The 21,702-nt window shown below is 46.9% G+C and overlaps 1 protein-coding gene across 3 annotated transcripts in view; it reads left to right on the top strand.

Moving 5' to 3' along the window:
* The window catches only part of ADGRV1 (adhesion G protein-coupled receptor V1), a 556,327-nt gene that overhangs the window by 132,228 nt on the left and 402,397 nt on the right, over positions 1-21,702 (top strand). For all 3 annotated transcript variants that reach the window (XM_060235701.1, XM_060235702.1, XM_060235700.1), the window contains 3 exons: positions 865-1,003; positions 1,353-1,494; positions 10,001-10,263. In XM_060235701.1, the coding sequence (XP_060091684.1) occupies positions 865-1,003; positions 1,353-1,494; positions 10,001-10,263 (544 nt within the window). The remainder of the gene's footprint in view (positions 1-864; positions 1,004-1,352; positions 1,495-10,000; positions 10,264-21,702) is intronic.

Here is a 21,702-nt window from a genome sequence, read left to right as displayed (position 1 = left end):
GAGGCAATGGCTGTGTCTGGCCACATGGCCAAGTGACTAGAAGGTGGTTTCCGGCAGCCAATAGCTGGCCACCTACATCAGCAGATGGGCAGGTCTACTAAGTGCAGAACTCGAGGTGGGCTCTGATGCAGAGGGCTACATCAGAGCCTTGCAGCAGAGTTAAACAACATCACCGGGAGCACTCAGAGTGGTGTTTTCTTGGCTCCCCCCTTCCTTTTCAGTTTATTGTTTATTTGCACTTTTAAAAGTTGTATCGCGCCACAGCTTGGGCAGTTTGTGCATTATCATGGATCCTTTATGGGGGGAAGATAGGCCTGCATGCCATCTTCCCCTGTTTGGGAACTCCTTAAGGGGACTTGGAGCATTGAGCCACTATGTGGCATGCCCAGCTTGGGGGTTGTTTGTGGGCTCACCACCAGGTGGTAAGGGGAACCACTCAGTTATACCTGCTCATTTGATAACCACAATTCTTGTCACTCCACTGCAGCAGACAAGCTGGGGAGTTTGGTCTCATCAGGTGGCAGGTGGGTCATATGATGCAGGGATCCATCCCCATGCTGTGCCAATGTTCCTTGATCTGTAATCAATAAAGCTGTGGCAATTTCTTACATTTTTTATCGTCTTCATGTTCTCTCTCTATTAGGCCCTGGGCCTACAATACTGTTTTGGATACATCACAGTGCAGTCTATCTAGTGTCGTAGTTTTCATCCAGTATTTTATGTCCTTTTTCTAATTAGTAGCTAGAGAAGATCTCTACAAAGTTTATAGAAACATAACAGTTTTGTTTTTTAAAAGTCTGAATAGTTTCAGCATTTGATACCTGTAAATTGTGTAATGGGAGTCATTTCTACTTTTTTTTACAGTTTTGAAATAAATGAACTAAATAAAAGTTTGACATTGGTGGCATTTCGAGATAGAGGATCTTATGGGAATGTATCATTGTTCCTGTATGCTCAAAATCTGGAAGCACAGCTGGGACTGGATTTTAACATTGCCTCAAGGGTAAGGACAATTGATAATACAAAACCACTCACCATAACAGCAGTCAGGTACTGGTTTACATAAAGATTCAAAGAGAAATCATCTAATATGCTTAATTAGAGGAATTCTTAAATAATAGGATGTGGGGGAAGAAGTAGAAGGCAGCAGTTTCTATAGAACAATGAAAGATTCCATTCAGTTTTGTTTTTGTTTTACAAGATCAAAATCTATTGCCTCTCAGATGCCTTTAATTACTGTCACATGATTGGATCGTATGAGTAGCCTAAGATTTAAAAAAATGAATCAGAAAATGTATTTTATATTATGTTTTGTATTTCTGAATTACCATGTCCATATGTTTTGTTACTAGACTCTTTCCTTTGCTGATGGAGAAAGGTATAAATATGTTGATGTTATGATATTTGATGATGAGATCCCTGAAGGGGATGAGAGATTCCAGCTAATTTTAACAAACCCATCTCTTGGATTGGAGTTAGGAGAAAACACAACCGGTAATACAAATTATTCTTGAAGCTCTATTTTGCATAAAATTTTATTGTAGATATCAATAAATGCATGTTTTTGTTCAGGATCCCAAAATCCCTACAAAAGCACAATCTAGTCATAGTATAATAACTTTGGAAAAACACATTACTAAGCAATTAATTGTATTTCGTTTCAATAAGATAATTATTGATATAGATAGTAACATTCCATATATCATATTCTAAGTGCTTTAATAATTCCTCAGTAATAGCTATGATCTTCTTCGTGGTCTCTGTGCTTCACACTCATGGGATAGAGCGCTTGCCCCGACCCCCGAATCGGTACCTAAAAAGCCCGGGATTTTTTCACGCTCGGCACCAGTGGGCATACGCAGGAATCCCAGTACGCTTGCTCACTGGCACCAGTGCAAGGATCCCGCCAGTTCCTTCTTGACCGCTGCGTTGAAAGGATCTGCTTTTGACTGCTCCGGTCGGTGCCTGGTAATCTGTTGGATTTCCTCTTCTTAGCCCATTTATTGTTTTCCTCTTAGTTAATAGTTGTTGTTTAAAAAAAAAAAGACTTTGTGTTGGACTTTGTCCCTTGGGGCTTTATTTCCCCTTTCCCTTGTGGGCTCCGGTCCTATGGAAAGGTGTTGGGGGTTCTTCAAATGCTGCTTGTAACGGCTTCTCTGTAACGGCTCCTTTCTGGTGGAACCAACTGCCAGAAGCTGAGTGTAGTTTTGATAGACCGCCGTTATATGTTTTACTGTTTTACTGTTTTAACTACTAATGGACGGCCGGCCCGCCTCCGCCCCGGGGAACCTGGATCGGGCTTTGCGGGCTGTTGCAACGTGGCTTAGACTGAGTGGGCTGAAGTTAAATCCAGCGAAGACAGAGGTTCTCCATGTGGGTCGTGGCACTCTGGGGAAGGAAATATCTCTCCCGGCCTTTGACGAGGCGCCGCTGAAGACGGCGCAGCGGGTAAAGAGCCTGGGCGTCTTACTGGAGCCTTCATTATCAATGGAGGCCCAGATAACAGCCACTGCCAAATCAGCCTTCTTCCACCTGAGGCGGGCGAGGCAGCTGGCCCCTTTCCTAGAGCGTCAGGACCTAGCAATGGTGATCCACGCGACGGTCACCTCAAGATTGGACTACTGTAACGCTCTCTACATGGGGCTGCCTCTGTACCGGACCCGGGAGCTGCAGCTAGTGCAGAACGCGGCGGCCAGGCTGCTACTTGGTCTCCCAAGATGGGAGCATATACGGCCAGGGCTGCGCGGACTGCACTGGCTGCCAATCGTATACCGGATCCAGTACAAAGTGCTGGTCATAACCTTTAAAGCCCTATATGGCCAAGGACCGACCTACCTGAGGGACCGTCTCTCCCCATATGAGCCCCAGAGAGCACTGAGGTCAGTGGGGAAAAGCAGACTGAATATCCCTGGGCCAAAAGAAGTTAAACTTCAAAGCACCCGCACCCGGGCCTTTTCTGTTGCGGCCCCACAACTCTGGAACCAACTCCCAGAGGAGGTGCGGGCCCTGCGGAACTTAGACCAGTTCCGCAGGGCCTGCAAGACCGCCCTCTTCAAACAGGCGTTCACCAATAACTGAATTAATGTTTACCGCCAGATTAGTAACGTTTACCGCCAATGTTGACTTAGGAATGTTTTAATTAATTATTGATTATTGACTGATTTTAATGTGAATTTTAATGTGAATTTAATGTTTTTATTACTATTGTTTACCTGAAATGCTGTTAGCCGCCCTGAGCCTGCTTCGGCGGGGAGGGCGGGATATAAATAAAATTTTACATTACATTACATTACATTACATAGATGTTTTAAATTCAAAAATTATGTTAGATTTTTATGTGTTGTGAGCCGCCCTGAGCCACTTTGGTGGGAAGGGTGGGATATAAATTTAAATAAACTTGAAAACTTGAAACTTGAAGTGCGGTAGTAAAATTGCACCCCCTGACGGTCACTCCCTCTGCTTGTTGTGCCTGGGCAAGGGACACCATGTAGACTTGTGCCCGCATTGTTCGAGGTTTGACTTTGTATTCTATTAAGTCTCTCTACATAATATTGTAAGCATAATGGGATGGCTAAAGTTATAGATATTGTAATAGTTGTATGTGTTGGATTGTTATTGTTATATTAATATTAATAAATTTATTTAAAATTAAAAAAAAAATCAAACCCAAAAAAATCGTGCGGCAAGGCTATTGGCAGCCTTAGTTGAGTCGGCTCTCCGCCTGCCTAAAATGGCTGCGGATCCATCGGCATTGACGGGGGATGCTACTCAGGCTCTGGCTTCGACGTCGTTCGATCCATCATCACCAGAGTGGGGCCGACCCACAAAACAACCCTCTGAAGAGTTAGTGGTGCCCACATCATCAAAGAAACGTCGGTTCGGCTTGGGAAGTACCAAAGAAGTGCAAATCGAAGGAGAAGAGGAATAAGGACAGACTTTCTCGCACTCCTTCTCCTTCTCGGGATGTCTCGATGGAGTCGGTGTCATCGTAAGTTGCTCCACTTCGAAAAATTTTGGCGTCTCCTAGCCTGCGAAATCAGTACCGAGGAGCCACGGCTCGCAGCCACTCCATCTTTCGGGATCGGAGCAGGAGATAGATCTAATGCAGCGGACCCACTCATCCAGGTTGGGGTCGCGTCGTCGGAGCGACAGTGGTTCGGTATTGGAAGTTTCGCACCGAACAAACCTCTAGCATCATTGCCACCTATTACAGGACAGAGAGAGCTAGAACCGGGTACTGTGATGTGTCGCTTCCCTCCTCCTCCATTGTGGGACTAACGCCAGTGGCCTTGCTCATATGGACTCTACTTGTATCCATCGCCATACCCATGGTACCCTCCCCATGAGTTCCTGGAATGGGATCAGCGGTTGAAAGCTTTCACATCAATTGTAGATATCGAAACTTTCGCATCAATTGGCTATGTGGTGTGCTCCCTTGGCATCGGTGTCAATTCCTCCCGAGAGACGCAGAGAGCTGTCTGGGGACCAGCAAGTTCATCCGTTAGTATCGCTCCATTCACCCGAACGTGATTCGACCCCGGTTTTATCTGAGCACTCTGCTAGGAGAGAGTCTTCAACATCGGACTCTGAGGTTGGTACTGATGATCCGGACAGAGCAGTGGAACCTTCTCCATATTCTCATATTGCTGAGGACCTTCCCATATCACCATCGGATGATCTCAAGTCTTATGGGGACCTGGTGAAGCAAGTGGCACAGTCTCCGTCCCTGCCAGTAGTCCAACCACAGCCAATCGTCGATGATACCATCTTTGACATAATGTGGAGGAATACATCAATGGCTGTGGCCTTTCCAGTGACGAAAGTTATTCTACAGGCTGTGAAGGAGCCTTGGACAAAGCCGGCATCCACACCGATCTCGACACATCACCTGGACCACATGTACTGTGTTCAGGAGGCTGGTGCTGAGTTTTTGTTTTCCCACCCCAAACCCATCTCGGTGGTGGTTTTATTTAAACCAAGGTTTGGACACAAACCTTTCATTTAAAGGCGCATAAGACCCATTCTTCTCCACCTGATAAAGAGGGAAAGAAAATTGACAATGCTGGCAGACAATTCTACTCAGAGGAAGCTTTGGGAGTGAAAATCTCAAACTACGCTGCTTGTATGGCTCGCTACCAGTATGCGGTTTGGGAGCAGCTCACACCGTTGATGTCATCCCTGAGTGAGGAGAAAGCGGGCTTCGCTAAAGAAGCTGCAAAAGGAAGGATTTGCTGTGGCCAAACAACAGCTGGCTGTGTCGAAGCACATGGTGGATGTCTCTGCAAAGACCCCCACTTCTGCCGTCTCCCTGCGCCGTCACTCTTGGCCACCATCTACAGCTCTCCAGCCTGACACCAGGGCCTATGTTGAAGATCTTTCCTTTGAGGGTGAAGGTCTTTTTAGTTTCACCACTGACAGTGTCCTTCAAGAGATAGACAAAAGTATAAAGACCTCAAAGAATCTTGGTGTCCCTTCATCTACTAGGGCCGGCAAGCCTAAGCAGTGGCACAAATCTTGGCCCAAGAGGCTTTATCAGAAATTTTCCCCTGACCAACCATGGAGACCCTGCTCTTCACAGCCGGAGAGTAGATCTTATAGAGGAAACAACAAGTCGAGGTTTGCTTCAGGTTCTGCAAACACCAGCAAATCTAAGGGCTCTCGCCAGCAGAAGCAGGGTCTTTGACTTTTCAGCCGCACACATCGCCGCCCCTCTTTCTTTTCACCATCTATCGGCTTGGGAGTCCATCTCCACAGACAGATGGGTTCTCTCCATCATTGCAGAAGGCTACAAGATAGATTTTGTTCAGGTTCCGACTCAGTCAGTGATTGTTACAACACCTCCTTCTCTCCCTCTGCTAGAGGAAGTCAGTAACCTCTTGCAGAAACAAGCCATAGAACCAGTTCTGGTAACAGCCAGAATAGGGAGGTTCTATTCTCGTTATTTCCTGGTCCTGAAACGCGATGGGGGATTGAGACCAATCATGGATCTTCGAAATCTGAACAAGTTTATCGTGTACCAGAAGTTCAGGATGTCCACTCTGCAAACAATCCTTCCCCTCATCAACCAAGGGGATTGGATGGCAACGTTGGATCTCAAGGATGCCTACTTCCATATTAGCATCCATCCATCTTACAGGCACTTCCTCCGGTTTGCGATAGGCTCCAACCATTTCCAGTTCAAAGCCCTTCCATTCGGCCTGTGCACTGCACCACGGGTGTTTACCAAGATGATGAGTGTTGTAGCCGCACATCTTTTGCTCCAAGGCATAGTCGTTTTTCCATATATCGACAACTGGCTCCTTGTGGTGGATTCGGAAGAGTGTCTCTCCGGCCATATTGCAATCACTCCTCGTCTTCTTCACACCTTAGGTCTGCAGGTCAACATGAAAAAGTCCCATCTCATACCATCAAGGACAGTTCAGTTTATCGGGGTTCTGCTGGACACAAACCTTCATCATGCTTTTCTGCCTCAGCAGAGAGTGATGGACATTTTCAATCTCGTCCATCTTTTTCAAAGCTGGAAATGGGGCACAGCACAACAGCTGCAGCAGATGCTGGGGCTGATGGCGGTGACTACCAGTGTGCTGTTGTTTGCAAAATTGCACATGAGAGGGCTTCAACTTTGGATCCTCAGAAAGTTTCGGCCTTTACGGGACTCACCTTGAAAGAGGTTCATAATTCCATCATTGATCCTTCGGGCCATGGAATGGTGGGCATCCAGAGACAACATCTGTCAGGGAGCTCCCTTCCATTTTCCTGTGACAACAGTTACGATAGCCACAGATGCGTCTTTATGAGGTTGGGGTGCTCACATGGACTTTCTGTGTGGGAGGACCTTGGCCTCCACAACTGGCTCTGTCACATAAACTATCTAGAACTGTTGGCAATTCATTTCGCTGTTCGGTCCTTCCATCCTCTGGTGGCGGGGAAGGCTGTGGCCCTGTTGACGGACAACACTACAGCCCTTTGTTATGTCAACAGGCAGGGAGGAATAGTCTCTCGACGGCTCTGTTCGCTAGCAATAGAACTGTGGATGGAGTGCCTAGAGCATGGCATCTATGTGAAGGCTGCGCTCTTTCCAGGAGTTCTCAATCTGCAGGCAGATTTGTTGAGCAGAGGAGCAGCATCTCCAAATGAATGGGAGATGCAGTGGTGCTTCCTTCAACCTGTATTCCAGCTCTGGGGGTATCCTCAGGTGGAAGTTTTTGCCATAGCCCGGAATCAGAAGTGTCCCCTGTTCTGCATCAGGGGAGGATCAGACCCAGAGTCTTTGGGAGATTGCCTGATGTTCCCGTGGAACAATTGGTTCCTGTATGTGTTCCTGCCTCTTCCGCTGCTGAGGAAAGTTGTCAATAAAATAGCGAGAGAGAAACCGAGGTGCATTCTAGTCACACCGTGGTGGCCTCGGCAGAACTGGTTCCCGATCTTGCTTCGTTTATCAGTTTTTTATCAGTTCCCGGCGGAACCGGACCTTCTGTCAGCCCAGGAAGGACAAGTGTTTCATCACAACGTACTTCACCTGAAGCTGACGGTGTGGTTCATCGACCCCACGAATTCTCGAGCAGAGTCCAGCACGTTTTTCTAAATAGTTGAAAGTTGTCTACCCGTGCTTCCTATGATAGAAGTGGGGGAAGTTTCTTCGGTTTTTGACCGACCCTACTGTCTCACCCCAACGGGTGGGCCTACCGGTGATTTTCGAATTTTTGTTGTCCTTGGTGGATGCTGGATTTTCCTTTTCTTTTATTAAAGTTTATCAGCAATATCATCGTACCATGAATCTGTCGAGGGGCATTCCGTTTTTGCTCATCCTCATTCGAAACAGTTTATGAAAGGACTGGTCAGGTTGCATCCTTCATCTAGATCACCTCCACAGTTGTGGGATTTGCCGTTAGTGTTGGATTGGTTGACTAGGCATCCCTTTGAACCAATGGCAACCTGTTCCCTACAGCTTCTGTCCTGGAAGACTGCATTTTTGGTGGCAATCACGTCAGCACGCTGTGTAGGGGAGCTCATGGCTATGCGTTGTGACCACCAATATTTAGTTTTTCATGAGTTTTTCATGAGTCCGTTGGCTCCTGATGTTTCATTTCTCCCTAAGGTGGTTTCCCAGTTTCACCTTAGGTTGGAAGTTTGGCTACCCACGTTTTATCCTACGCCTTCCTTGGACAAGAAACATCAGTGGCACGCTTTAGATGTTAAGCTTGTGTTACTTTTTTACTTGAGTCGTTCTAAGAGTTTTCGTCAGGACCAGCATCTTTTTGTTTCCTATGCTGCTCCTAGATTGGGTTCAAAAATTTCATCTCAGCAGCTTTCAAAGTGGCTTGCTGAGACTATTAAACTGTGCTACTTGCTGGCCAAGAAGCTGTTGCCTGGACCCATTCATGGACACTCTACTAGAGCGTTGGCGACGTCGGTGGCATTCCTGAAGGGTGTTTCCTTGATGGATGTGTGCAAAGCCGCCGCCTAGTTCTCTCCGCATGCTTTCATGAAGCACTACGCTCTGGACATGCATGCTCAGCAGAGGACTCGTCTAGGAGCTGTGGTGCTGCAAGCTGTCTCTTCTGGTTGACTGTCTTTCCGCCTCCAGGTATGTCTTTCTTGCTAATCTCCCATGAGTGTGAAGCACAGAGACCATGAAGAAGATAAACAGGTTGCTTACCTGGAACTGTGGATCTTCGAGTGGTCATCTGTGCATTCACACTACCCACCCTCCTTCCCCACTGCTGACAGTCTCCCTATGGTAGGGGCTTCCAGTGATCAGGAAGGAACTGGTGGGATCCTTGCGGTAGCGCCAGTGAGCATGCGTAGTGGGACACCTGCGCATGCCCACTGGTGCCGAGCATGAAAAAATCCCGGGCTTTTTAGGTACCGATTCAGGGATCGGTGCGGCGCTCTATCCCATGAGTGTGAATTTATAGATGACCACTCGAAGATCCATAGTTACAGGTAAGCAACCTATCTTTATTCTTTGTGTATCACATGGAAAGTATAGTAGTATATACCATCTTGTCCTCCAGTTGTGCTGTTTACACTGAGTAATATATTATGCATAACTAGGCTTAAGTGCTGTAGAGTTGAATACTTCACACACACAAACTAAGTGCAATCAACTCTTATTTTGTTCTGCTTCACACAGTGTTTAACACCACACCATTTCTTAAATTCAGAGTTCTAAGATTCCCATCAATCAGCTAGTTTTCACTGATTTAAGGTCAAATTTGTGTTTTAATAGAATAAGGTCATTTTGGAAGCCGGTCAAATTTGTGTAGTCACATGACATGTGGTCAGTAAACACAGAGCCAAATGCAACACTAATATAGAGCAGTCCAAAGCAGGACTACTCAGAATCCTACTCAAATCCCTTTAATTCTCAGGAATATTCTCAGGAAAGTGCTGGGAACGTGACAGTGTACTAAGTTTGTGAATCATTACAAACTTGCTGATGTTAATTATTTTTCAAAGTTTGTTGAAATCAATTGGACTTAATTTCCCATAGTTATTATTATGCCCTCAGCCACCCTGAGCCTGCTCTGACTGGGAGGGTGGCATTTAAATCGAACAAAATAAATAAATTAGTAGCAACACCTTCTGGGTTGTTCCTGGGGCTGCTTTTGTGGCTCTAAGGCTGAAGAGCAAGTGAAGGGGAAGAATTTCTCCAGTTATTTGGTGCAGTGATCTGAGGTGACCAGACTCGACCAACCTTTGGGAAGCCAATAGGGTGCTGGGAGGGGCGGGGCTTCCATGCACCGACTTGAAAGCCAGAGTTTTCAATCTGGTCCACCCCTTCAGTATTTGAGGATCCACAGCCTGGCCTGACCACATAGTCAGCTCTAATCATATTGTTAAATGTTTAAAGAAGAAAATTCCTATTTGACAATAGGTAAAATAAGATCTAAAATTGATTGGAAGTTATTCTACAAAATGCATTATTATTTTTGTCTGCTATAGATTAAATTGTATTAGATGCATTGTAATTACTCTCTTTGTTTTCTGTTAAAAGCCACAGTTACTATTCTTATGAATGATGATGGCCATGGAGTTTTGTCTTTCAACAATAGTGAGAATTTCTTTCTAAGGGAGCAGACAGCACTCCAAATGATGGAAAGTGTTGCAGTGCTAACCATTATCAGGGAACCTCCTCAGGGAATATTTGGAACTGTAACTGTGCAGTATCTTGTGCACGAGAGAAACTCTTCCGAAGCATCTGTAGATTTGACTCCATCTCAAGGCTATATTGTCCTAGAAGAGGGAGTTAGATTCAAGGTAATATTCAGGTACTTATTAAAAAATGGAAGAAATATTTTGGTTCTGTATGAAAATGTATTTGTACGTCTTTTTTTTTAAATGAGAAAGGTGAAATTATTCCACAGTATGGTTTTAAGTGGGCAGGAGCCCTGTGGTGCAGGGTGGTAAAGCTGCAGTACTGCAGTTCGAGCTCTCTGCTCACGGAAGCTGGGTTCAGGTAGCTGGCTCAAGGTTGATTCAGCCTTCTATCCTTCCGAGGTCATTAAAATGAATACCCAGCTTGCTATGGGGAAAGTGTAGATGACTGGGGAAGGCAATGGCAACCCACCCTGTAAAACGTCATGATGCAATGTCACCCCAGAGTTGGAAATGACTGGTGCTTGCACAGGGGATTACCTAGCTTTTAAAAACAGTTTTAAGAGTCAGTCTACTTATTGGGCAGAATCAGGTAGTAGTTAAAGTAGTAGAATTCTGGACTGCATTACTGCTTCAGACTGCACGTGTGAAGAAGGTATTTATTTATTTACTTACACTGTTTATACCCTGCCTCTCTACCCTCATAAGGACCACTTGGGCAGCTAACAAATTAGAAGCATACATAATAAAATGACACCTTAAAAACATTAAAAATGAAAAACATATCATTAAAGCAATTAAAACAAGAGTTGAAATACATTGCAAAAATATAAATGTAATGTAATGTAATGTAATGTAAAATTTTATTTATATCCCGCCCTCCCCGCCGAAGCAGGCTCAGGGCGGCTAACAGCATTTCAGGTAAACAATAGTAATAAAAACATTAAATTCACATTAAAATTCACATTAAAATCAGTCAATAATCAATAATTAATTAAAACATTCCTAAGTCAACATTGGCGGTAAACGTTACTAATCTGGCGGTAAACATTAATTCAGTTATTGGTGAACGCCTGTTTGAAGAGGGCGGTCTTGCAGGCCCTGCGGAACTGGTCTAAGTTTCGCAGGGCCCGCACCTCCTCTGGGAGTTGGTTCCAGAGTTGTGGGGCCGCAACGGAAAAGGCCCGGGTGCGGGTGCTTTGAAGTTTAACTTCTTTTGGCCCAGGGATATTCAGTCTGCTTTTCCCCACTGACCTCAGTGCTCTCTGGGGCTCATATGGGGAGAGACGGTCCCTCAGGTAGGTCGGTCCTTGGCCATATAGGGCTTTAAAGGTTATGACCAGCACTTTGTACTGGATCCGGTATACGATTGGCAGCCAGTGCAGTCCGCGCAGCCCTGGCCGTATATGCTCCCATCTTGGGAGACCAAGTAGCAGCCTGGCCGCCGCGTTCTGCACTAGCTGCAGCTCCCGGGTCCGGTACAGAGGCAGCCCCATGTAGAGAGCGTTACAGTAGTCCAATCTTGAGGTGACCGTCGCGTGGATCACCATTGCTAGGTCCTGACGCTCTAGGAAAGGGGCCAGCTGCCTCGCCCGCCTCAGGTGGAAGAAGGCTGATTTGGCAGTGGCTGTTATCTGGGCCTCCATTGATAATGAAGGCTCCAGTAAGACGCCCAGGCTCTTTACCCGCTGCGCCGTCTTCAGCGGCGCCTCGTCAAAGGCCGGGAGAGATATTTCCTTCCCCAGAGTGCCACGACCCACATGGAGAACCTCTGTCTTCGCTGGATTTAACTTCAGCCCACTCAGTCTAAGCCACGTTGCAACAGCCCGCAAAGCCCGATCCAGGTTCCCCGGGGCGGAGGCGGGCCGGCCGTCCATTAGTAGATAGAGCTGGGTGTCATCTGCGTATTGATGGCAACCCAGCCCAAATCTCCGGGCAATCTGGGCGAGGGGGCGCATATAGATGTTGAATAACATCGGGGAGAGAACTGCTCCCTGGGGCACCCCACAGTCTAGTGTGCGCCTCTGGGATCGCTCACCCCCAATCGCCACCCTCTGTCCCCGACCCATGAGGAAGGAGGAAAGCCATTGTAAGGCTAGCCCCTCAACCCCTATGTCGGCGAGGCGGTGGATCAGCAACCGATGGTCGACTGTATCAAACGCAGCCGACAGATCTAATAACATCAGTATTGCCGCACCGCCTCGATCCAGTTGCCGCTGGAGGTCGTCCACCAAGGCGACCAGGACCGTCTCCGTCCCGTGGCCCGGTCGGAAGCCAGACTGGCACGGGTCTAAGACAGAAGCGTCATCTAGAAATCTCTGTAGCTGTAACGCCACTGCCCTCTCGATAATTTTACCTAAAAATGGTAAATTGGACAATAAAACATTGAGCAGGAAGGAAGGATTGCTAAGGGAACCTCAGATGAAACCAAAAATTCTTCACTCACTGGTAGGGAGACATAAGAACATGAGAAGCCATGTTAGATCAGACCAATGGCCCATCCAGTCCAACACTCTGTGTCACACAGTGGCAAATTTTTATATACACTTGCCTGCCTGATCACAGTCTTGCATTTGATTTGCCACAGCCTGTGTTCCCTTTTACTAATCTCACTTGGACTGGTTTTCCACTGCTTAAAGGAGTCCTTCTTACCTTTTACAGCTTCCATTACTTTGTTTGTTAACCATGCAGGCCTTTTCTTATGCCTGTTTGTGCCTTTCCTAAGTTGTGGTATATATTTTATCTGAGCTTCTAGGATTATAGTTTTAAATAGTCCCCAAGCTTCCCCAAGGGTTTTGACCGTATTTACCTTTCCTTTCAGTTTCCTCCTCACATGCCTCCTCATCTCAGAGAATTTACCCCTTTTAAAGTTAAACGTGGTTGTGGCAGTCTTTTTGGGCAACTCCCTATTTATACAAACGGTGAAATCAATAACATTATGGTCACTGCTCCCAAGCGGCGCAATCACTTTTACATCTCTCACCAAGTCTTGGGCATTACTTAGGACCAAATCCAGGATCGCCCCACCCCTGGTATGTTCTGAGACCATCTGCTCCATAGCACAGTCATTGAGAGCATCTAGAAACTCAGTCTCTTTCTCTCGACCAAAACACATATTGACCCAATCAATCTGCGGGTAAAATCTCCTATTACGACACAGTTTTTACGTTTAGCCACTATCTTTAAGCCTTCCATCATATTATGATCGTCCTCTCTTTTTTGATTTTGTGGGCAATAACAAACTCCCATAGTTAAATTTCCTTTTGGGCCCTCTATTTCAACCCAAAGCATTTCTAAAAGTGAATCTAATTCTCTGACCTCAGTCTTACTGGACTGTATATCCTCTCTGACATACAGAGCCACCCCACCTCCAACCCTTCCCTCCCTATCCTTCCGATATAACTTATATCCAGGAATCACCGTGTCCCACTGATTCTCCTCATTCCACCAAGTTTCTGAAATTCCCACAATGTCTATGTTTTCTCCCAACACTAAACATTCCAATCACCAATTTTACTTCGAACACATCTAGCATTTGCATACAAACATCTATAATTTCCCAGGCAAGCTAGGCCCGCCACCTTCCTGCTGCCGCCTCGAGACTCTGGCAGACAGTCCATGCTGTTTGTCACCATCAAAGTGGACAACACTGGTCTGTTACCCGGTAGAAAAATAGCAGCCAACCCTTCATCTCTTTGAGACGAGTCCTCCCGAACCAGAGACTTTTCATCTCCTGTCGGCTTTCCCCCAAGATTTAGTTTAAAAACTGCTCTGCCACCTTTTTGATTTTAAGTGCCAGCAGCCTGGTTCCATCCGGGGACAAGTGGAGACCGTCTCTTTTGTACAGCTCCCGCTTGTTCCAGAAAGCATCCCAGTAACTAACAAACTTAAACCCTTCCTCCTTACACCATCGTCTCATCCACACATTGAGACTTCTAATTTGCGCCTGTCTCTCCTGCCCTGCACGTGGAACAGGTAGCACTTCTGAGAAGGCTACCTTGGAGGTCTTGGCCTTAAGTCTCCCGCCTAGCAGCCTAAATTTTTCCTCCAGGACCTCACGACTGCATTTCCCCACATCGTTGGTGCCAACATGCACCACAACCACAGGCTCCTCCCCAGCACTGTCTATCAGCCTATCTACTATACGCGTAATGTCCGCTACCTTCGCACCAGGCAGGCAAGTCATCATATGGTCAGTACGCGGTAGACAGTTTCAGAGTTTTAGTGCCATGACCAAGAAGGACCTCCCCTTGGTGGCCACTTGCCTTATTTTGGGGGGTGGGAGTGGAGCTGAAACAGGGCCTTGGAAGATGACTTCTGTGGTTGGGTAAATTCATAAAATAGGAATTAGCCCTGGAGATATGTTGATCCCAAGCCATATTGGGACTTAAAGGTCAACACCAGCACGTTGAATTGTGTTGGAAACAGTCTGGGAGCAAGTATAGATAAGCTAAGACTGTAGTGATATAGTCCCTACAACCCACTCCAGTCAAATCCTGCCTGTACCAGTTGAAGTTTCTGAACATTTTTCAAGGGCAGCGCCATGTACAGGGTATTGCAGTAATCTAATCTAGATGAATTCATGGTGTGTACCACAGTGGCCAGATCTTTTCTGTCCAGGAAAGTCCACAGCTGGCTAACCAGTTGAAGCTGGTAAAAGCACTCTTGGCTACAGTTGCCAGCTGCTTATCCACAATTCAAGAGCACTCCCAGACTATAGGCATGTTCCTTCAAGGGGAGTGCAACCTCATCCAGAACAGGAACACCTTAAATTCCAGGTCAGACCTTCCACTAAGCAATAGCACTTCCATCTTGTTGGAATTAAGGTTTCAGTTTATTAGCCCTGCTTCCAGGCACTGGTTCAGGGATTATATATCTTCCCTGGGACTGACTGCAAGATAGAGCTGAATGCCATCCCCATATTGGTGATGACCCAGGCCAGATCTCTGAATAACCTCACCTAGCAGTTGAGGGAGTTGTATTCCTTCTCTCCACAGAATCATAGTTGGAAGGGGTTATACAGGTCATCCAGTCCTCTGTTCAATGCTGGATCAGCCGAAAGCATCCCTGACAAATATTTGTCTGGGTCACCAAGGTCCAGCCTATCTGGGCACCGTGGCAGCATTCCCCTCACCCCCCCCCCCCAAACAAAAAACCAGTTGAGGCCACTAGCCCTGGCAGGGGGCCTGCGGCAAGAGGCTGTGGGGATAGTTCTGCCCAACACAGCCTTCCGGTGCTGCTTCCCCGGCTGAGCTCGGCAGCACCCGATGGCAACACCGCTGGAGGAGCAACGGTCCGTCCAGTTGGCCCCGGTAATGGGGGTGGGGGTGGGAGATGCCTGGGCCTGAGCAGCTGGAACAGTGGCAACCTTGATGCCTCCAGCAGCTGGTCTTAGGGTGGGGTGAAGCAGATGGGTGAATGGGGAAGCGGGAAGGCAGAAGGGATGGAGGTATGAGGCAATAAAAGTGGAAAAACTGATGGCCGGGAAAGAAGGTGGAGAGGGAAAGAAACAGAGAGAGTGTGTGCGAAAGATTACCCTACTCCATGGTGGTGTCTACAGAGTGCTGTCAACTCTGTGAACCTCCATTTCTGAAGCCAAAGCATTCCCTCCCCGCTTCCCTCTGTGCAACAGCGGAGGCACTTCCAGAGGAGGAGGGCGCAGCTGGGTGTCACAGTACTGTTTAAAAACTGCTAGTGATGTGGAGCTCACCACCATCCTAAGTGGCTGATTTCATATTTCAGCATAGGTTATCCATCAGGGAAATCAAGGCTCTTTCCATCCCATAACGAGGCCGAAATACAGATTGGAAGTGATCCAACAATTTCTTTCATCCAGGAAAGGTTGAAGTTTTCCTGCCTGCACTCATTCAATCAGTGTGCTATATTTTTAAAAAAAATCTCAGTGCTGTGCCACATAAAAAAACCCTCACTCCCTGCATATAAGTTGATCATTCAAAATGACCCTTGGCACTTACCATGAGGGGTCCTTCTCCTAAGAGGACAGGAGGACATCTTGGGTGTTTCCCACCGTCCAATCAGGGAGGCAGTAATCTTAAAAACTTCCTCTTCCTGTGGCTGTGGAACCACACTTCCTTCAGTTTGGGTGACTCCGAGAAGTAGTAAGGAAAAAACTATCATACCTAACGCTCCTAATGTAACATAAAACTAACAGCCGGTCAGAAAAAACGTGGCAATAGCCTACCAGACCGATTAGAACAAACTCTGACAGAAGATAACAGGAAAAAACAGACATCAGCTGGAAAAGAGGGCCGCAGACAAAGGATACAAAAATTCAGATACAGAGAAATGCTGCCCAAGGTAGGGCGAAAGAAAGGGTGGGCATAGCTAATCGCCGACTTGGACATTTTCTGACCCAATCTGGGCGCTGCTATGTTAATGAACATTGAGTCTGACTTACGAATAGGTTCAGTTCTAATAAGGTAGACTTTGACTGCTCGACGCACATCTAGAGTATGCCATGTGCGCTCCTTGGGATGCTTTGGATCCAGACAAAAAGGATGGTAAATTGATTTCTTGGCTCTGGTAAAACCTAGAAGAGATCTTTGGTTTAAAAGCAGGGTCTGGATAGAGAACTACTTTGTCCTTGTGGAACACGCATAATTCTCGTTTAACCGACAAGGCTCCGATCTCTGATACTCTTCTGGCCGATGTTATTGCCACCAGGAAGATGGTCTTCATGTGCATCATCTTTAATGGCACAGATATTAAGGGTTGAAATGGTGGACCTGTTAAGGCAGAAAGGACTAGATTCAATCTCCAGGTAGGAAAGCGATGCACTTGTGGTGGAGAACTCATAGCAGCCCCTCTAAGGAAACGACGGATATGAGGGTGTGATGCGAGATTTACGCTGTCCAACTGCTGGAGTACTGAAGACAAGGCCGCAACTTGACGTTTGAGGGTAGCCGGCTTCAGGCCAGAACGAAGACCATCCTGAAGGAACTGAAGAATCTTAGGGACAGTAGGATGTAGCGGGTCCACAGATTTTCTCCAACATCACCTGTGAAAGGCTTTCCATGACATATCGTAAATCCGCATCGTGGAATCTTTCCTGGAAGCTAGGATGGTATTTGTCACGTCGCTTGTATAACCCAAGTCTAACGGGAATCTCTTCTCAACCTCCAAACGGTCAATCTCAGCCAGTCTGGATGAGGATGCCACACTGGTCCCTGCAACAGCATGTCCGGCCAAGTTGGTAGATGAAGTGGCTCAGCAATTGACATCTGTTGGATTGAAGAGAACCAGTGACGTCGAGGCCACCAAGGAGCAACCAGGATGACCTCGGCCCTCAGTAGCTTGATCCTTCTGAGTAACTTCGGAATGACCGGGATCAGAGGGAAGGCATATAGAAGGTCCTGTGGCCATGGAGATGTTAATGCGTCTGTGGACTCTGCTTGACTATGGTAGTATCGTGTGTAAAATCAAGGAAGCTGGTGGTTCTGAAGGGACGCAAATAGATCCAACACCGGTGGACCAAAGTGCTCCACTATTCTTAGGAAAAGCTTCTTGTTGAGAGACCACTCTCCCGATTGAATGCTCTCCCGACTGAGCCAGTCTGCCTTGACATTGCAAGTGCCTTTGATATGTTCTGCTCTTATTGATTTCAAATGAATCTCCGCCCATTCGAACAGCTTCCCGGCCTCCTTGTGTAGAGACCTGGACCCCCCTTTATTGTTTAGATAAGCTTTGGCTGCTATATTGTCCGTTCGAATTAGGACATGCTTCCCGGCCACCTGGTCCTGAAAATGTAGTAGAGCCAAACGAATGGCCCGCAGTTCCAGGAAGTTGATCGGGAGACTCGACTCCTTGGTCGTCCACTGACCCTGTGTGGGGATCTCGTTGAGGGTCGCCCCCCATCCTGAGAGGCTGGTGTCCGAGAACAGCTGTATCTCCCTTTCTATGAAGTATGTTCTCCCCTGACACATGTTGGAGTCCTTGGTCCACCACAGGAGACTTTCCTTGACTGCCCTGGGAACGGTCAGTAACATGGGATGCCTCTCCATGATCTGGATTTGGTATGGGCGTAGAAACAACTGCAACTGCCTGGTGTGAAAGCGTCCCCACTGCAGCGCCTCTAGATTTGAAATCCAAAGACCCATGAGCCTTGCCAAAGTCTGGAGAGATGACGATGGCTCCTGAACTACCTGATGTATTAACGTCTTGGTCTTTAGAATCTTGTCTTCTGGGAGAAAAATAGAGTTCAGATTCGTGTCAATGACCATATCCAGGTGTTGCAGTCTCTGGGATGGGCATAAATGACTCTTGGATAAGTTGATTATGAACCCGTGTTGCTGGAGACAATTGATAATGTGTTGAATGTCTTGCTCCGCATTCTGTCTCGACGAAGATCTTATCAACAGGTTGTCGAGATAAGGATGCACGTGTATCCCCCTCTGCCTGAGGAGTGCTATCAGGTTCACCAATACCTTGGTGAATACCTGCGGTGCCATTGCGAGGCCAAATGGCAGAGCTCTGAACTGGTAGTGGGACCCGTTCACACAGAAGCGAAGGAATTTGCGGTGTGCAGGGAGGATTGGAATATGGAGATAGGCCTCTGTTAGGTCCAGAGATGACAGGTAGTCTTGATGGTGCAGGGCTTCTGTTATTGACTTTATGGACTCCATTCTGAAGTGACGGAGCTTGATGTGTCTGTTTTTCTTGGGTACTGTGAAAAAAATAGAATAACGCCTTGACATCTCTGCCATGGAGGGACTTGTTCTATTGCCGCGATTTCCAGCAGATGTTGAATTGCTTTGAAGGTGACCACCCCGGATTTGAGCAAAGAGGGGATACAATGAAACTATCCTGAGGTTTCCTTCTGAATTCTGTCGGGTAGCCCCATGAAACAATTTCCAGAGTCCAAGAATCGACCTTTGAAGCCGCCCATGTTTGTTGGAAGTGTAGTAGGTGGCCCCCTACTGGTATGGAGTCCCAGTCATGCTTTATTGGGCTTGGAGCCCTTCTCAAACTTGTCGGACCTATCGGGCTGATTTCTCTGGAATCATGTATTGGAAAAGCTTTTACGGAAGTTCTGTTTGGGCTGACCCCAGGCTGATCTCCTATATTCCTGTTTAGGCTTGGAGAGGTTGTGGAGGCACGAAAGGAATTAGATCCGAACCCTCTTCTGTCGGTACGTCTCAAATACTTGGACATGGCCTTCTTCTTATCCCGTGTTTCCACCAGGATCTTATCCAGGGTGTCTCCAAACAGCTTTTCTCCTTGAAAGGGATAGGCTGAAACTATCGACTTCGAGTGAATGTCTGCCGGCCAGGCCCGGAGCCATAGGCCCCTTCTCGCTACGTTTTTTCATGCCATTGCTCTAGCAGAGAACGTAAGAGCATCCAGAGAGGCATCCGCTGAGAATTCAGATGCTCTAATGATTCTGTTGGTGCCTTCCAGGATCCTCTTATCTGCGTCTGGGAGAAGTTGAGTTAGTCGCCTTATCCAGATGATTGCTGCTCTAGAGACTATGGAGTTGGTCGCAGCCGCCTTAATGGCCAGGGCCATAGCTTCATGGCTCCTCTTCAAGGCAAGTCTATCTTTCTGTCCCAGTTGTCTCGAACCGAGCCATGGCCGTCCTCAGCTAACAGGCCATGGGACTGCAAGGCGGCGATTGGTGCATCCACCAAAGGTACCTGTAGCATGTCATTAGCAAAGGAAGGTAACTCATAAAGCTTCTTGACGAAATTCGGGATTTGTCTGTTAGCACTGGGCTTGGCCCACTCAGACTTTGACTGGCGTTCAAAAAACTCTGGAAAAGGAAAAACCTTATCAGAAGATCGGTATCTAGGAAAGAACTCAGTGTTCCCCTTGGGTTTATTTTTGGGATTAGTCAGTGGGCTGGAAGACTCCTGTTCCTCAGGGGACACCTGGAGGTCTCGGGCAGATAGCGCTTTGTCCAAGAGGGGTTGGAACTCTTCTGCCTTGAAGAAACGTGAAGAGGGTTCCGGAACTGTAATGTTCTCAATCTCCTCATCAGATAAGAATTCGCCCTCTTCCCGATCTCCCCCATAAGAATCCTCAGAGCGACCCTCACAAAAGGATCTTTCGCTCTCCATCTGATCACTGACCAAGGACTTTTTATGAGCCCTAGAGTGGGTGGTGCCATCCCTGGATCTCTTGGGAGAAGGTGACCTTGAGGAACTGGATCTGGAGGACCCCGGTCTCTTATGGGCAGTTGCCCTGACTGCTGCCCCCACAGTCTACCTTATAGACTCTAAAAATTCGCAAAGAAACGAAGGTCCCATTAAGGGTACGTTATCCATGCCCCTCTGGGGCTGGAAGGTCTGCGTGGCTTACAGAGCAGGCTGGGTATCTTCTGTGTTGAAGTCTCCTGCCTGGAGGTTGGCACCGGAAAGCTCCTGTGGCTGGAGCCTGCAAGGCTGCTGGTCCATCTCATTTCGTGCCTTTTTGCGCTCCCCGAAATGGCCTCCGGTGCCGGGGGAAAACCTTTTGGAGGAAGCCTCCTCCGCAGCCGGAGAAGACCAGCGCCACTTGCGTCCGCATTTCTTCGCCTTGCCCCTACAGGGCACGTTGCCGGTAGCCGAGGCAAGCCCAGCGGTCATGCTGGCTCCGGAGGGTGGGCTCTCGGCTCAGCGCCACACGTCAGGAGCCGGGCTGTTGTCCATAAACGCGTCTCTTGCCCGACGTGCCATTCGCCTCCTCTTCTTGCCGTGGCTTGAGTTTCGTTCCGGGGCCACCGCCGCACCGCTCCTAATAGAGTGTAGGAAAAGTGGGGGGGAGGGAATGCAGAGTAGTCTGAAGAAATAGATTGGGAAAAGGAGACAGAAAAGCTGGAGAAGTTAGTTGCTAGAAGAAAATAGCCAAGGTAAGGAGGAGGAAGAATATATATATATATATATATATATATATATATATATATATATATATATATATATATATATATATATATATATATATATTTTTTTTTTACAAATAGCAATGAAAGATAAAGGGATAGGGACCTATCCTAAATGCTTTCTCTCCCTGTCGAGGCAGGAAATAAACTGAAGGAAGGGTGGTTCCCACAGCCACAGGAAGAAGACATTTTTAAGATTCCTGCCTCCCTGATTGGACGGTGGGAAACACCCAAGATGTTCTCCGCCTCTTAGGGAGAATATCACGTACACTGTGTGAGATGGTAGAATCCAAATTTTCTTTTCTTTAGTTTACCATTTAATATTCCAAGTATGTATACAGCTCTAATGCAGACTTTTTCTTTCTCTTATTTATAGTCTGTGGTTCTCACTGAGACTCAAAATGGCTTACACAGTGTAAATCAATGCTGTTAATAGGGAGTGATATCTGTTAAACCATGTAATAGGAATGGAATTACAGAAATTTGCAACAAAGTATAAGCATTATTCATGATATGTTAAACAATGCAGAATATGGTATTACATAAGTAGAAAGTAGTGCAGTGAGAACTAGATAATACACAGCAAACAGGTAACAAAATCCTATTTGTGGTAGTATAGCCCACAAAATAATAAAGGATATGTTCATTTGCTTTGGAATTAGAATACTGATGCTCATTATATTTATGACAGTTAATGCTCACTAATTTAAATTCTTTGTGTCATC

The sequence above is a fragment of the Heteronotia binoei genome, chromosome 4 (assembly GCF_032191835.1).
Source record: "Heteronotia binoei isolate CCM8104 ecotype False Entrance Well chromosome 4, APGP_CSIRO_Hbin_v1, whole genome shotgun sequence".
NCBI classification, from domain to species: Eukaryota; Metazoa; Chordata; class Lepidosauria; order Squamata; family Gekkonidae; genus Heteronotia; species Heteronotia binoei.
This window is presented reverse-complemented; position numbering and strand designations above follow the sequence as displayed.